Source organism: Boleophthalmus pectinirostris, unplaced genomic scaffold (assembly GCF_026225935.1).
Source record: "Boleophthalmus pectinirostris isolate CB_2022bp ecotype Guang Dong unplaced genomic scaffold, ASM2622593v1 HiC_scaffold_1, whole genome shotgun sequence".
In the NCBI taxonomy this organism is placed as follows: Eukaryota; Metazoa; Chordata; class Actinopteri; order Gobiiformes; family Gobiidae; genus Boleophthalmus; species Boleophthalmus pectinirostris.
This window is the reverse complement of record NW_026570970.1, coordinates 20,803,924-20,821,226: the sequence shown is the minus strand read 5'-3', so window position 1 is coordinate 20,821,226 and position 17,303 is coordinate 20,803,924. Positions and strand designations below refer to the sequence as shown.

Sequence of the window (17,303 nt, the reverse complement as noted above, 5' to 3'; positions counted from 1 at the left end):
AACGGTGAAAAGTTAGATTGTCTGACCACTGAAATTTTATAATTAACATAACTTTATTTTTTTAAACCAATGAAAAATGTTAACTGTTTCTTTTGTTCTTGAAAGTACAAAGTACTTTATAGAAAAGTTAAAATCATTTACAACACTACGCACTCACTATTTACAAGTATACTTGTTTTACAATAAAAAAAACAAAACAAAAAACAATTCACACTCTTTCATGACAAAATAAATATGGCTCTGTACAATATAAAGTGTTCCTTGACTTATTTGCGGATTACTGATCATTGGAATGTGTTATTCACCAATGACGGCCATTTACTCAAACTATTATGTGTGCCATAGTTTGTGTCTAAAATAAAATAAAATAAAAAACTTTAGTGTGTAACAATATGGCTTAGCTTATGTCAGTGTAATTCACTTGTGGCACAAAACTCACAGCTAAAATTAGATGTAAGCCAAACAGTAGTGAGCAAGATTTGAAACAATGAAATACAAGGCATTTGTGTATTATCCAAACTGTCGACAGAACTGTTAAAAATCATGTGCTGCTATAACCATGTGTTTGTACTGGTTTTGACCTTGTACATCTTTGTTTTGACAAGTGTCCATTTTGCCCAGTTGAATTATGGGAAAATACTACTGCAGTGCTGGTCATTCAAAGTCATCATCGTATTCATAGTCATCCAGATCGCCGTGCGGACTGGGAATCTCAAAGAAGTGTCTCTTTGTGAATCCCAGCTCACTGGAGATGAGCAAGGGATTGTCGTATCTAAACAGAAACAAGGAATCTCATATAAGTACACAGAGCAAGTGCTTATCAACCCAGGAGAGAAACAGAGGGGCACCACATGAAGGGATCAACAATGGCAGCAGCAAAAAAACCTATTTCCAAAGTTTAAAGAGTGGGTATTACACTTCTATGGGGTATTAATTGCTAACATACAACATTTAGATCACTGTGTTACCTTTTATTGTTTTGAAAAGGCTATATGTGTCCCTATGCTGAATCATCCCCCTTCAGAACACTATCAATCAGCTAATGAAACTGCCGCAAATCCCATCAGATTTGTCAAGTTGTTTTATATCATGCTTTTGTATATTTATGGAAAATTGCTGTGCAGGAGCTTGGGTGGGTAGACTTAGCAGTACAAGCCTGTCCAAGATCTACAACCTAACTGTAAGGAGCATTTGAATAGTGCCCATATAGTGCTCGAGACACATTGCTAGATTATTAGTTGTTTTCATGTTCTCGATCATGGTGTCATACTCCCAAATGTGGGCAAGGGCCTGATTCCACCATTGATTACATTGTATTTTACCATAAAATATCTGAAAGGTAAACTCACATATGCTGAACCTGGTATTTTCATTTAGTGACTAAACCCTAGAACTCACTGTATTACAACATAATTTAACATTTTCACAATATTAATTTTAGCTGCCCCCCATCTGTAGTAATTAATATTGTCCTATAGAATGATGAGATGTCATCTGAAACCCAGCTTTAACTACCATGTTATGTTACCATGTTAACAAAAAGTTGATTTTGCATAATACCCACTCTTTAAATGTTGAAAAATAAATTGCAAGCAAAGATCAAATATGTGACACCAAAGATGATTTAAACATCAACATTAATCTGAGGGATTGTGAGAAACCCTGAGTGGATTTAGGACTAGACATTCCCAGGAGAAAGAAGGATCAGATTTAATTCCGGGTGGTTCCCTGAGTGCCTTCCTTACCTGCTCTGGTTAACAATTTTCCTTTAGAAGTCAGTGGTGTTCCTAAAACCGTCATACAACATACCTGTCAACAGCTTCATCTATCACTGACTCCTACAGACACCCAGTCTCACTAATCCAGTAAGTAGACATGAGTATTTCTTTACAAATTTGATTGATTTTTGTTTGCATTTGTGAATTTAATAACAAAACTTACACATCATTGCACTGCTCGTTGGCTGCTTCTTCAGCAACCAAAATATCATACTCCTCTGCTGCATATTTTTCCCAGTCAGACATCTCCTGGCCATCAGACTCCACCTCCTTCAAAACAATAACATACGGCATAAAAAAAATTGCGTATCATTTAAAAAAGGTCATTGTATTGTTACAAACCCGTATAACAGAGAATGGGTCCTTTTGTTCATGTTCCAAGTACTTCTCAATATTGAAGAATGTGTCAAAAAATATATGGGCCAACTTGCACCTCTTCAAATCTCGTAGCGTGATCTTTTCTGAATAAATACAAAAATGTTAGAATAATATACTGCACATGAGCATATGTCCTATCATATTGGGTAAGTAGCCTTCGCTCTTGTTACATGTTACAGTACACATGGGTACAGCGGGCCACCAGGTCGACTGGGGGCCACATTCTTGCAGCTTTGAATTCTAAGCATGTGTACCTCACTTTAGACTTGTGTCTCCTAATGTCAGTGCTCCAGCTAAGTGTTACGGGAATTTGTTAAGGAGGTTCCTGTGTGGGCCAAAGAGAGAATAGTGGAGCCTGTAGGAGTGTGAACAAAAATGGGTTCTGACCTTTGACCTCAGGCTTGACAAGGTCGAGCATTTGGCAGAGGCAGTCTTCAAAGGGAAGAGGCTCAATGGCCATGGCTTCCAGTTTCTGACACTGTTCATCATAGAAATACTCCAGCTCATACATACTGAGCACCCCATCACCATCCAGGTCCATGCAGCGGAACCAGTATTCTATACTGGAGAGAAGCTAGTGTGAGAAATGAGGCAGCATCATCTTTAACAGTAAAGTCTAGAGAAATACCTTGTTTCTGTCTTTTTGTCCTCCTCTGAGAGCAGAAACCAAACAAAATCTGCGTAGCTTAGTCGTCTCTCCTTGTACACCTGTCTGTCTCTGAATAAAACAAATGCGTTGCTACTTAAAGGTGCACTGTGTAACTTTTTGGTTGAGGACCCATCACCTGCTTGTTTCTATGGAGATGTCATTGCTCTGTCTGGCATGTTCCACAGTATAACAAACAGCTCTAACTTATATTCAATTACAGGTTGTTTTATAGCTCAAAAAAACAGACATTGTGGCTGTGAGCGGGGTCGCCTCTCCACAGATCTGACCTGTAATCTGGTTTGGTTTGGTCACCAAGAAGATGGAAAGGTTTAAAGCCATACTGTGAAACATTCCAGAGAAAGCAATAACATCTCCATGGAGAAAAGTATTTGATGGGCCCTCCACCAGAAATGTTATACAATGCACCTTTAAATAATTTAAAATCAAATAAAACCAATTTAGGTAAATTTAATTAAACCAATAAATCTTACCTTGTTACTGTCCCTGAGAATATTCTGTCAATCATTTTACGAGAAATAGCTGCAAAATAGAAATTATAAAGTTAACAAACGTAACAGCATATCAACTCCTTTCCTGATCCCTTATCCTGTCTTCATTCTCTACACTTTCAAGTCATCGAGTTAGTGTCACAGTTTGTGTAATAGTAAAGATATAATATAATATAAATTATTTAACAGACTTATATTTCTCAAACTTAATTCAAAGCTGTATTAAAAGTTAACATGGTTTTTGATGTGAGCAGCATATTTGCTATAGCTGTTCTTATACTTATGTTTGAATACCTTGGTCATTATGTCGTGCCAAGTCTTTTTTGTCAATATAGAGATCATGATCTGTGTCCAGCTCCCAAAACTTGCAGTAAATGACATAAAAGTGCTCATAGGAAAAGTAGTCCGTCAGCTGGTTTACATCTTCTTCCTGTTCCAACAAAGCCACATTCTGCCAAAGGAAATGTAATAATTGTTGTTGTAAATATGTTGCCAAGCATTTTGTTACAATAAATATTATGTTTTTAAAAAAAAATCACCTGCAGAAAATTACTTTTTCTGAGTTCGTAACCTGTGATTTTTCCTGTCCATGACCGGTTTACATTATAAAATATCCTTTGTATTACCTAAGAAAAAGAAATTAAGCACATTTATTTAACTGAGATAAATATAAAAAATGCATGAGTATTTGATCTTACTGTGGTGATATATCTGAAGTGAAAGTCTGGTGCCTCTTTAAGAAAAGCTAGGCCGCTGTGTGTGTTCACCACATCCTGCAAACAGAAATAAGTCAGGTCCTGTCTCCAGCATTTCCATAACAAATAAATGTAAAGAAAACACTGAGTCAGAGTTCTCAACAGAAAACAACTGTACAAAAGGCAGTTATGTTTAGAGAAGAATCAAGGGCCAAGCAAACACAAACTGGCTAATAAAATATATTATACTGTTGTTTGCACTAGATGCCATTCTATGTTTTAAATAGCATAGATCGAAAGACTGGTCTGGTGGAAGAAAACAAAACAAAGACATATTTTCAGTGGAATATTAAAATGTGACATCAAATCATACATTACATACAGACTGCACTGTTACTGTTTATCCTATCTTTTAATACAAGGGCCCGTTCTTCATTATGCAAAAATCACACTTCTCTGCTCTGGGAAAACTGTTGACACAAATGTGGAGGTGGCAGTAGAATTAGAAGGCCTTATTTTGGGGGCGGTCAGTGTGCCTTTTGACTCTAGTGCCGAGAAATTAAATCATAGAGAAACACATAAATCACTGCACACAGGAAACAGGCAGGGACAGTCACATCTACTCCACTGCAATCCTCCTTTCATTCATCAAAACAGTCAAAAGCTATTTACTGAACGCAAGCTAACAAATTAAACAGTGAGCGTCACAAGGCATCTCAGCAGCTATGCTAACGTGTAGTGTTCAGCCTGCCGCTTTTGCCAGCATGAAAGTGAGGCAGGTGTGGGTGGGGCCATGGTGCAGCACAAACAGCCTGTCAAATACAATGACAGTACAAACAGCCAGGGCAGCACACTGTAAGATTCTGATGTGCAGTTTTAGAAGGTGAAGTTGTATTGTAAATTAACTTTATCAATATGGTAATAACTCAATCAGTCAATATTGTACCTTAATTTTACCACAAAGATTTCTCTTTTCAATAAGATATTATAAAAACTGTCCCTGCACATACAAAAAAGTTCAAGTGAAGGCCTGGAAACTACATCTTTACTATGTGAAAGCTGTTCTAAATCTCAAGAGAAGTCTCCTCTGTCCAGTTCATTATTGATGTAGCCCACAAAATTAAAAACCAAAGCCACACAAAAATAAGTCCAGTGCAGACCACCAAAGCCATGGCAGTTTTGCCACACACGTGCCAAGTTCAGCGGCACACTGCTACTCGTACCTGGAGGAATGGAATAAAGTCGTCCTGTTCCAGGTAATTACAGCCGGGTTTGGCCAAGAGGTGCACAAATTTAGAGGCGTCATCATGACAGGTCTGCAGCGTTCTGGTGGAGGTGAGGCAGAACAGATGTTAGCATGGTTATTTCCTACTGTGCCTTTTTATAGCTCTCAAAATAAAAATGCAGTGAAGGCTTAATGTATTCAGAAATTACAATGCTGGATCATAGCTGGCTAATTATAAAAATCAAGGAGATGATTGTGGTCTTTTATATGAGACTGTTGGCTCATGAACTCAAGTGAAAGGCTCTGCTGGCCAAGCTCTCTGGAGGTTTGCATTAATACAAGAACATGCCTAGAGCTAGCATTCTGCATAATAATTCAGTAATACAATAATATCAAGCATACATAGGAATTAACAAAGCTAAAATCTGGCAGATTTTGCACCCAGTGGAGAAGTTTGATTGTATTGGTGGGGTTAGTGGGCATTGCTACAATGAAGAAAAGTGGCTCTTACTTTCTCCACATAGCCACGAATTTGTGAACAGACACAAAGCCGGTCCTGTCCCCTCCAGCCAAACAGAACAATGGCACTTTCCAGTAGAGAGGACACTCACAGGCCTGAGGGAGGATACAGAGGGCAAGTTATCAAACTGTAGTAAATACATTTACATATTATTGATAGGCAAAACTGTTTTTAATAGTAAGAATATTTTCCTAGTAAATACTAACATATTTCATTAGTTGAATAAATGAAAACTAAACAAGTCAATGTCACAAATCAAACTGTTACCTTAGCGACCTGGCCCATGTCATCAATGGTGGCCCTTTCATTCGAAAACTGAGAAAATGTTTTCTCTATTTTAGAAATGAGGCTGTCGATGTTGAGATTGGCTTGAGGCCTGCCTTGAGGGAAGTAAAACTTTGGAATGCTTTCACTCAGTGCTGTGGTGACTGGCTCCTCCGTCCTCACCTGAGCCTGTAAACAGATAATCTACACTGATGATACAAACAAATGAGATGTAATTATAGTACAACCACAAGTATCCACTATTCTATTAACAAAATAACTACATGTCAATTGAGTAAACAATAGGTGAAGAAATCAAGGCCTTATCTTAATCTTGATAACAAATACAAAAGCTATATTGTTTCCACTTGAGTGCACCTTCAAATATCAAGAATAATTAATAAAAATAAAACAATGAATGTAAACAGTACAGACACAAGTCCCCAGCTCTTTCTGTCAGAGTGTTCTCAAAGGATGTCACCACTGTCAATGGGCAGCTCTGTTCTATTTATGCCAGTATGAGACATCATTGTAAACTCTCAGCCCTGGTACTGGGCTGGCTCTTCTTCTTAAAATAAAGACATGATAAATCTGTGGACTACAATAAAATCCGTCACAAGAATGTGTGTCTGCAGCAACAGGCAACAATTAGAAGATTTGTACACATCTCATTACAGTCCAATAGCAGGTCTAACTGAACTGTGGAAGACAAGTTATTTGCAATGCTCATGCCAAGTAATTTATATTAAAAATAATTAAGCAGCTTAGTTTACCATAAATATAAACAAGCAATGTCAGTCAACTCAAGGTAATATTGCTCACTTGTGTCTCACTGATGGTGTGTGTTCAAAAAAGTAATGCCAAGGCCCTACTACAGCAACTGGGCCTCTGCCTTACCCCGCAGTATCTAGCAGGGCAATTGTGATGAGTGGAATAGCACCAAAATATTGTTCAAAAACTAAAAGTAGCAATCCTCATAACATAAAAAAAATACAGATACATCCTATTATTTTATTCTTGGTATATTAAATCAGTATATCTATTTTAGTTAATTTTGTTTGTTTTTCAGTTGTTAAGAAGATTAGTGTATTATATAGAGCTACTCTTCCTTTCACTTTTTAGGGTTTACTCAGCTTGAGCAGGTGCAAGACATAAAGAGCAAACAACAAGTGACTTTAACATAAGAGAAAGCATTGGCCTGGATAGTTGTGCAATGTTATAGAGTACTTTGTGAGCTTATAAACCATCTGCGTAACAATTGCTGCAGATCTGTACCCCTTGTGTGTTGGTGTCAGCTATGGCTATAAATGGACATAAACATATCCTGCTGCCCGGCCCCCTTCTATCTCACAGTCTGGTGTGATGCTAAATGCTAGCAACCTGTGCTATTGCCGTGCTTAATGACATACTGCACATTTATAAGGATACAGTTTTAAAAAGGACAGAATCAAAGCAACTGCATCTCTTAAATTACTCACTTTCTCTACATACAAAGTAGAGAGGTAGAAAAGAAACAATGCAGAATAACAAGTAAGTGGAAAAGAATATCTCGAATATCTTTCAACCTCCTCATTTGCATATTAGAAACAAACTTAAATACACAAGTGGAATTGTCACCAAGAGGAAGACACAGAAGCACCTGCCTGTCCTTGCTGGAAAGCTCTGAGTCTTTTCTTGAAGCGAGAGGGCAAAACAAAGTCACAACCTCGGGCCAACTGGGCCAACTCTTTCCTCAGGTCGGGGTCCTGGCGTAGGGAGAGCTCCTTCATCCTCATCCTCGCGCTTCACGTGACCAGAAACATAAACAAACTCAATCCAGTGGGTTTCTCCTGGGTGCACTGATCACTGCTAGAGCAAGAAGATGTCCCAAGTTTTGTCCTTGTGCTCTGTCTGAGTTGGAGCTTCCTAAAACAGAAGAGCAGCTGCCACTGAGGCTGCGCTGTCCATGTGTAGAGTTGGGCTCTGCCTGCTCGGTCCAGCTGTCTGCACACACACGTCCGGAGCCCTGGCTTCAGAGCGGCTAGGGAGATAAGGACTGACGCACTCTGGGACTCTGTGTGTGCGCGAGGGGTGGGAGGGGTGAGAGCAAGTGATCTGCCCTTTCCAGTTTGCATTCCTCACTGCTCATAGAAGGTTATGTAAAGTGACAGACCTGTTGTTGCAGCTCCTGGCCACCACATGAGCCAGCAGATGATAAACTGAGTGACATTCACTAATCACCAAAGATGTTATAAAAACAAAATAATGCACAAAAAGACAATTGCTAACAGTGTCGGTAAAAGATGCTCAAAAGGGCAAGGGTAACATTTAGTTTTCCTCTACAAGAAGCAATAATTGTAACAAATGTCTGTATGTGACCATATAGATCCATACAATTTAAAGTATTTGTTTTGTTTCTAAATTGACCTGTCTTTTCCACTGGGCAGCAAGACATTCCACATCTTATTATAGTTGATGGCAAAGGGGGAGGGGGGACATGTCAAATTGAAAGAATGATGAGTGAACAAGTCTGTGTCTATTAAAAGCTATGCCAAACACTGTTTAGGCAACCTAAGAAATTAGATCAGGAGAGACAAGAGTTTATCTTTAGTGCTCAAACAAACTTTCCGATCCCCAATTACAGCTATTTCCCATAAAGGCACAGACCTAATGCACTGGAAGTGCCTGGCCTTTTTATGCAGAAATATATAATTGAATTTTGCTGCTAAAGACGGTCAATAGTTGTATATGAGAGTGTCATAAGTTTCCATTGTTTTGGTCAATACAAAGTTCCTGTTATCATCCACTCAGGGCTCTGCAGAGACCTGATACGCTGCAGAATGCACAAATATAACATTTATGTTACATTTTTATTTATCATCAGTTTAAACAAACAACTGTCCAGAGCAAAAATACCCCCAGACGATCACATGGTGAGACAGCAGTGGCATTGTGTCATTTGCAGGGTTTCTGTGTAATTAAATAATTATGAGGTAACACACAACTGTAAAATATGTTAATATCTTACATAAAAAGGGGAATGTTAAAATGCTTGAAAGCAGAGCTAAACAATTCAGATATAGATTTGTATATTTTGCCTGGGCCATAATTAGAAAACAAACAGAAATTTAAACTGCTAAACTAATTAGGGATGCAATGACACCAACAAATTAGCTGGATCAGGTATCAGTTACAAGAAATTTGTTCCGCCTGTTTGGGCCTTTAATTAGATGCAATAAGACTATTTACAGGCTGATTCTAGCCTAGAATGCACCATTCTGTTTGAATTATTTTATTTTATTCACAACTTTTATTCACAATGTGGTCCTGTAGACAGTTAGACATTCCATTTTTTTTTATAAATAACTGTGTTTTTGGGGGAAACATGCCATTCTCTGTCCCTACACTGGTATTGGTTAAAATAAGTTAATAAGATGTGGCAGATACTTAAATCAAAGTACTGATATGGTATCAAAACTAATGCAAGAACTACATGTATTTTAGAGCATGTAGTGAGGTCTAGACTTACCAATTAGCAATTTACTAAGGGCATCCATTGAAAATTATTATTTTTAAATGTATTTATTAATTTATCATGCCACACAGAGATCCATGAGACCTTGAGCTTGGCTACAGAACATCTAATCTGCAAACAGTTAAAGCTGCTTTACCCTGAAACATGTGTGGTGTCCGCTGTATTACATAACATGTCAAACTGTGGGGTTCAGTCTTTCACTATCTTGGTAGACTGGTTTCCAGAAAACTTAATGGTTAATAACAAAAACTAAACTCTACAAAACTAAACTTTATACAGTACTACTTACTAAAACAAGAGATCTTAAAATAAAATCTTACTTTCAATATCATGGATTTATTCGCACCAATGTATTGGGTTGTATCAGGATCAATGAAAGATTGAAATTAAAGAATTACTACACCCCCCCACACAATAATTAACAGTATTCTTATTGCTGGTTTCTCATATCTGGATTAGAGCCAGATGGAGTACCAAAGCCACATGTAGCAGTAGCAGCAGCAGCAGCAGCAGCAGCAGCATACAATCCAAAAAGCTCTGACTCAATCCAACACAATCTGACGTCTAAAACCAGGATTTGGAATTGATTTGAACATGAGCTAGAAATAGGCCTGACCACTGGAAACTAAACAAGCAGAACAAGATGTTACCAGCTATCTTGCATAAGGTGACAATGGAGAGCTGAAGAGTTCATGTAAAAAAGAAGACTTTTCTTATCCATCACAAGTAAAGGTACGAGTCAGAACAAAGACAGAAGAAGATATGGCCCCATTACGCAAACCTATAGCAGATAAAGTGATCACAGTCCACATGACAAACAAACCCAATCAATACTCAAAAGAACTCTTTGTACTCCTAAAACAGAGTGGATATTTCAGTTTAACTTCAAGGTCTGAGTTTGTGGACTATGACTCCCAAATAACTCACAAGAAGCTCTTTAGCACTTAGCAAGAGGTCGCACAACTGATAAAGTGACCCTAGGCCCTTTCTTCAAATAGCTTCCGTGTCTCTGGCTCCCTCCAGGCTGTTATAAACAGAGGCCTCCAGGAATACAGGCTCCCAACTGCAAAAGGATGTGTCAAATTAGGCAGCATATAAATAGGTAATTTTAATATAAATAACAGCATGCCTAACATAGCTCCAATATAAGCCATGTGATGACTAAATATTCTGCAGAAGAACTTTAAGGACAAAAGAAGAACGAGGTCAAATCAAGCTCTGGTTTATGAATTCCAATCTTTCCTGGTAGTTATTCAATATAAAACAACAAATGGACATTTTTACATACAGATAAGCATCTCCTGATTTATGGATACAATACATCTAAAGTCAAATGAAACTGACATGTACAATGTTTTGGCAAAAATAAACAAATCAACACTGGCCTGCTTATTCTGCTTTTCTTCTACTTTTGTTTTAGGCTGCATGGTGAGGCAGTCAGGCAACTGGCCCAGAGCAAAATACTCCAACAATCTCACACACTGATTTTACTGTAAGCATAACATCTCTTGACTGAATATTCTTTTAACGACAGGCTTTACAAGTTGAATATGTAGAGTAAATTACTGAGAGTCTGGAGTGTTGCCCCACCTCATCTGACCAACACAGTTCTGGGTATCTCATGCCCGCAGCGGGGGAGGCAGAGCTATCTATAACGGGTTCTGATGTCAAAGTCAGACCAGCTGTTCCAAGCAGCATCACAGCAACATACACCGGATTTTTCATTAATCCTTTGAAGAATGCATATATGCAAGAGTTCATTTTGTTGTCTTAAAATAGCAGTATTACTTTATCCCACGTCACAATCTCCTTAATATGAAAAGACACTATGGCGGCGTGCCACTACCCACGTCACAGTGGATCATATGGTATGAGCTATTCAGCAGCTGCTTTACATTAATAAGAGGTTACAGGGTTGAAACGAGGGCTAAAGATCACTGCAAGAAAAGAGACGTGGAAATGAATTTCTAAAGTTTATGCAAATCTGTCAAAACTATCATGTCAGACACAAGAGAATGAAAAAAAGATTATTTTGGTTTTGCCTCTAAGCCAGCTGATTTGTGAATGTAATAGAATGCATTGGAAAAACCCTCAAAGGGGACTCTGCATACATTCTCTTCAAATGCAGCCAGGTTTTCTCAGTATGAATAATAAGATTAGTCTCTTCTGAATGATTCACAAGCTATTGATCATCTTTTTCTTTTCTTATGGCAGAAGTTAAGTTTACAATTCCTTGCTAATTAAAATACTACATATTACAATACATATTTCCTATTCCCAAATAAATATAAGTCTGATACTGTGTTATTCGGCTTGCCTGCTTTATAGCTCCACACACAACCTTGGGTCTTGATTTGAAACTTTGAAGACCGAGATTTATCAGTGACCATTTGTGCCCTTTCTCGTGCCATCGTTTAGCACGTCAACAAGCAGGAGAAGGAAAATTCCCAACCAGCATGTGCAAACAGCTGTTTCCTCATGTGCACTATCGTCACACACACCATTGTCAACAATAAATCCAGTTTATACTTTCTTTATTCTTTTACGCACTAGAGTGGAAAAACAGGTCTTGTATCATTTATTTTTACCTTCCTTATAATTCATTAATCAATCATTAGATTTAACAAACAAATACAGGATTACAAGCAAAAGAGGATCTTACATCAAATTAACCAATGCTTTTAAAGGAAAGGGAAAGTAGCTCAACCATATCATTATTTATATGAAATAAACTTCCACAGTGACTAATGTCTGGACAGGAGCATGACTATTCAAAGTTTCTTTTATTATAAGCAACTCGGCAATCCATTCTGTGATAATCTTACCATTATATCCTCAGTAAGTGCTGAAATTAATCCAGTCTCATTTATGTCAATGTAAAACCTTTCAATCAACACTACTTAATTAATCCTTCAATCAAAGGAATTCCTCATTGAAACACACATAATGACAATATTGAGTAACATAGTAACAATCACTCAAATCAAAATTAACCGCACAATATAAAACGTCCACAACAAAGGTAATTTATAGCTTTGCAAATACAAAGCAAACAAGTGCCACAATTTAGTAGTTTGGTTAGTTTAAAAAGTTCATAGTTACATAAGGTAAGTACGACCTTGAGTGAAGCTGACACACCTTAATTCAATATTTCACAAAGCCTTGAAGCCATATACCCTAATAACCTACCAAACTAGTTAAAGCTTGCATAAATGTTGCATAAGTTCATGAGAGGGAAACTGAATGTAAGCTTTTTACTTCTGATGGTTTCTTGAATATGCCGTATATATTGTGTGTGAGTGGTACCTTTTTTGTGCTGACTGATCTGCGAAGTATTCTTCCACTAGGCCCAGTTACTCTTGTGTTGGCGCTACTTCCCGAGGGCAGGGTTGTGGTGGCAGAGGGGGGACTAGATGCAGTGCTGAGGGGAGCAGGTTTCTTCTCTGCTTGATTCTTTTTACAGGCCACATTGTTGTTTTCAGTTAATGACAATGACGTCTGATCAACACAAGCATCTTTGCACAATTCAGTGTATTGGCCATTTTTGATTAGGTGGAGATAGTCCTTTAGCATTGACTGTGTGGAAGGTTCACTCAGCCAGGTAAGAAAGAGCTCATCCACCTTCATCTTCAGAACTGGCTGAAGGATTTGAGGAGATGGCATTTTGATCAATGGTAGATACAGGAATGTCTGAGAAAAAAAACAAAACAAAAAAACAAAAACAGAACTGTTTGAGTAAGTAGTAGTTAGTTTTAGCTACATATCCACAGCACACATCATTTTTCTATAGGCTAAATTGTCCATTTTACAGGCAAATATACTATATTGTAGATTTAAATAAATAAATAAATAAGACAGAACATGAGACCACAACATTTGCATTTGCCATGTTGGTGATGGGTGGATGATTTGTATTTTCGCTCACTTGATAATAAAAATAAGCCCAGTTAAATATGTAAATGTTAAGTGACGTTACATATTTACCACGTTTACACAAATATCTGTTGTGTTCACTGTGCATGACCTGGTTTTGGGAACATTATTGAATTTTAGCGCGAAGCCAAAACATCAATATATTTCAGGCAAGAGAAAATATGCCCACTCTGAACCCGGAATTGCCAATACGAAAATTTAAAACTCGTATTACGAGTCGAAAAGGCTGATAAAGTAGCTGTACTAGTTACATTATAGTTGAAATTAAACAAGGAACAAGCTGATGGCGCTATGATGCTATGCTGTTTTCAAACAGGAGCTAGGAGGAGCAGTAAAGGGATCAACAAGTCCGTTATAGCTAACACACATACAGCGATGATGTGCAAATGCGTCTACTTACAGAGAGAGATTAACAAAATAAAGACATATCCACTACACTGTTGATTTTGATGTGTATACAGTCTATGGTAGACGCCGACAAGTGTCTTCCTGGCGTAACTTTTCTGAATCTCGAATCGCGTTCCCGTGGAAACATCATATCGCGAGACCTCACAAGAGCGGCAGCACGTGGAGGGAAAACATGGGGGTTTGGCCGGGGGACGGACACTTTCACTCAAGTCTTCTTTTTCATTTCACAGTCAATGAAATGCGAATAATAAGTAAGTTTCTTATCATTATATTATTTTATGATGTGTTGTGTGACTATAGTTCACAGTCAACATGGCAATTGTTTATTTATTTAAAAAAAAATTATAATAATGCAATTAGCATTTTAGCAAATTAACTGTCAAAATTTGCTAATTTCCTGCACACAGTTTTACTCATAATTTTACTAACAATTAATGTTTTTTTTTTTCTTTCTGCATAGCAGTATGATAAACGTATCAGTGATAATTGCTGTATCTGATGCCCTTGCCCCCTCCCCATATAAAGCTCTGCACAAATGGGGTAAGTTATAATTTTTGATTTCAGATGTACCGAAGTCTTGATGTTTGTATGTACTGTTTGTATCTTATTTCCTCAATTAACAAAAACAACAACGCAAGTAAGTTCAGTCAAAGTTACTTAAGTGGGTGTTTGAGATTCACATTATTCTACATTTATAATAATCAATACCAGTATCTGTTCAACTTAAAGTAAAATACATATAAAATATGGAATTTCATTTTAAAGACTTAATTGTGTTATTATTTCTGAGAAAATGAATATTCCCTGACAGCATTTGTTATTTTTGCACAAACTTAATCTATTTGATAGAGCCTTAAAGCTGTATTTCATCACAATGGACATCAGGGATACTTTTCAGGCTAAATCCTATTAATAACTGCACAACAAACGCTTTTTTCTTGAGAGCAAATTGCAGGTTGTTGCGTGGTTGTGAAAATTATTGACTGAATTTCTCTGATTGCTTCCCTTGATAACACCACCAAATCATATCAGAAACATTCAAAGACGACTTAGGCGCAGCACGTAATGAGTAAAACCTCTTTGTTCTTTCCAGCAGCGAGCCATACATGTGTTTAGAGCCTAATCAATATCAGAGATGAGCAGTGAAAAAGTGAAGATCTTGAAACTTTAAACTTTGCAACTTTTCAAAGTGTAATTACAGTGTACAAATAGGATTTTACCCAAAGCAATGTGCATGTTGTTTTTTTTATGCCTTGAAGGACATTTCAAAGGTTTGGACGGAGCTGAAACCACAGGGGGACAGCTGGTTAGTGTAGGAAAGTGTTAGTGAGGAGATCATGGCTTCGGCATTCCCTTACTGCTGTCAGCTATGCTATATGGGTGCTCTGTGAAGTAAGTGATAAGCAATCTTCTCTAATAAGGAGAGTAAATAAAGTTAAAAGTGTTTTGTTGCTGCTGTGCACCATAGAGACTTACTTGGACCATACCATACACTGCTCGCATGGAGGAATAAGCAATAAGCTATGGTTGTGTTAAAAGGTTGTTTGGGAGTATTTAAGTTCACAAACAACTTTGTTCTCTTGGCTTCTTGTAAAGTTTTATTTCTGCGTTTAGTGCTGTTAGTTGACAGCACAGATTCCTAAAATGATACAGATCTAATAGTCTAACAGCAAACTGAACTGAAACAGTTGGATGCTCCATGTTATGATTTTAGGAGCATTTCAATTTCAAATATTTTGGCTACTTTTTCTTTTAGTTTTACATGTGATTAAATTATGTTAAATGTATGATAATATGTACTCTTGGCTCTCCTGGTCATTTCCCCTTAATTGTCGTATGCTAAAACGTATAAAGAAGTTTCCCTTCGGTAATAGAGTACATGTGTAAAAGTTATTAGGATATATTAGGAGTCTATGGCTTTGTACTAATTTGTCCAATTTTCCTTTTTGTACCCCTTTGTGTATATATTGTTCTTATACAGCGCAGTGTGATTTTCAGTAATGACACATTTAAAATTTTGAAAAAAAAAAAAAAAGAAGGATCACATTTTTGGAGCAGCAATGCATTCATCAAAGAGTTACACATTCTCGTGTTTGATATGAATTTCAAATAAATTGTCGTGTAGACCAAATGCTTTCCTTCCCAAAATGGCTTTGGGATACTGATTAGCTCTTCTCATAGTTTTACTTTTCATTCCTGAACAAAATCACAGACAGAATAAAATCTTCAGTCAACATTTAGATTTCTAATACACGAAGCCAACCCAAGACACAGAGGAGGAGACGTCTTTCATTAGGCACATCACTGCGCTCTGAAGCTTGTGCCTTCCATGTGAGATGACTTTAAAAGAGAAACAATGCCTCAGCCTATCCAGCCTTTGGAGATTTTCACTCTCATCACATATTAATGAAAGAGGTTTAGAGGAGAACCTTGTGCTGAACGTCACGTCAAAAAGGCTTTCTTTGTGCTCACTTTTATGACATTACAACGTCAATGGTACATTATGTTTTGAGCATAGGGAGGAAATATTCAATTTATAACAGCTGTTTGACTAAACACTACACTAGAATTGTATAAGTTGGCATTTTAAATTGTTTTTCAAAGGTGTTCTTATATTTAATCAGATAAAAAAAAAAAAAAAATTGTAGAAATGGTTTCCAGATGCATAATTATTTATATTCATAATTCAGCCTTTAGTCCCTTTTTACCTTAATTTTTTTGGAAACAGCTTCTCAGTGTTGCTTTTGTGCTCAATTCACATAGGCTTATTTAATTTTGGGTTGTAGAAAGTGGTAGGGGTGTGCAATCGATATATCATGATGCTAAATTCGGTGATACAATATTGTTATTGTGAGCTGCTTTTTCGATATATTGGCAAGACTATTTTTGGTATCTTTTAGCTTTATTTTTTCTGACCGCACTACAATTCTGTTGCTTATATAGTGTAAGGAAACTTGATTATGCAATACACTTGACATATTCACTGTTTTGATGATTAAAATAGATGTATTTCATATTAACCACAAGTAGTGTTTTAACAAAGAAGTATTGTTGCTAAAATGTATTTGGTTCTTAGAAAAGATTAAAATAGATGTATTTCATATTAACCACAAGTAGTGTTTTAACAAAGAAGTATTGTTGCTAAAATGTATTTGGTTCTTACAAAAGAGCAACACATCACAGTATTATGTGCAATATTTTGATCATCACTTTTTTTCTTCATATTGTGATAATATCTTATCCTGAGCCAAGTATCATGCATTAAATTGTGAGGGACCCTGTGATTCCCAGCCTCAGAAAGTGTAAAAAGAATCTTCAAAAAACATATTTTTTTGTTTCATTTTAGAAAGATTCGGGCCTATTTGCATTATTGATATTTTGTCAGTTAAATTCACAATCATCAATACAAAATGCATTTCCCCCTCGCATC

The 17,303-nt window shown here is 37.0% G+C and overlaps 1 protein-coding gene across 3 annotated transcripts; it reads right to left on the bottom strand.

Annotated features, from left to right (window-relative positions):
* Positions 1–34: 34 nt before the first annotated feature.
* ppp2r3b (protein phosphatase 2, regulatory subunit B'', beta) lies at positions 35–13,971 on the bottom strand. 3 transcript variants are annotated; one of them, XM_020936242.2, is made up of 15 exons: positions 13,866–13,971; positions 12,839–13,222; positions 6,022–6,207; positions 5,746–5,849; positions 5,233–5,335; positions 4,013–4,087; positions 3,854–3,940; positions 3,609–3,765; positions 3,297–3,345; positions 2,785–2,874; positions 2,544–2,719; positions 2,121–2,239; positions 1,942–2,048; positions 1,746–1,787; positions 638–772 (listed from the first exon to the last, which is right to left on the bottom strand). In XM_020936242.2, exons 2-14 carry the CDS (start codon positions 13,193–13,195, stop codon positions 1,769–1,771), a joined length of 1,629 nt encoding a protein of 542 aa, XP_020791901.1. In that variant the 5' UTR covers positions 13,196–13,222; positions 13,866–13,971; the 3' UTR covers positions 638–772; positions 1,746–1,768. The 3 variants fall into 3 exon arrangements, with proteins under 3 accessions (XP_020791900.1, XP_055003782.1, XP_020791901.1); XM_020936241.2 differs by lacking the exon at positions 1,746–1,787 and having other exon boundaries at positions 35–772; XM_055147807.1 differs by lacking the exons at positions 1,746–1,787; positions 12,839–13,222; positions 13,866–13,971 and adding an exon at positions 7,662–11,705 and having other exon boundaries at positions 35–772.
* Between the last annotated feature and the right edge of the window lie 3,332 nt (positions 13,972–17,303).

What these genes read in the sequence shown, in the direction of transcription:
- ppp2r3b (XM_020936241.2), bottom strand. Translation starts at nt 13,195, where the DNA reads ATGCCATCTCCTCAAATCCTTCAGCCAGTTCTGAAGATGAAGGTGGAT. An exon ending in ACTTTATTCCATTCCTCCAG is followed by an intron (nt 4,088 to 5,232) that starts GTACGAGTAGCA and finishes TTCTGTTTGCAG; the next exon opens with GATGTGGTGAACACACACAG. An exon ending in ACCCATTCTCTGTTATACGG is followed by an intron (nt 2,049 to 2,120) that starts GTTTGTAACAAT and finishes ATTGTTTTGAAG; the next exon opens with GAGGTGGAGTCTGATGGCCA.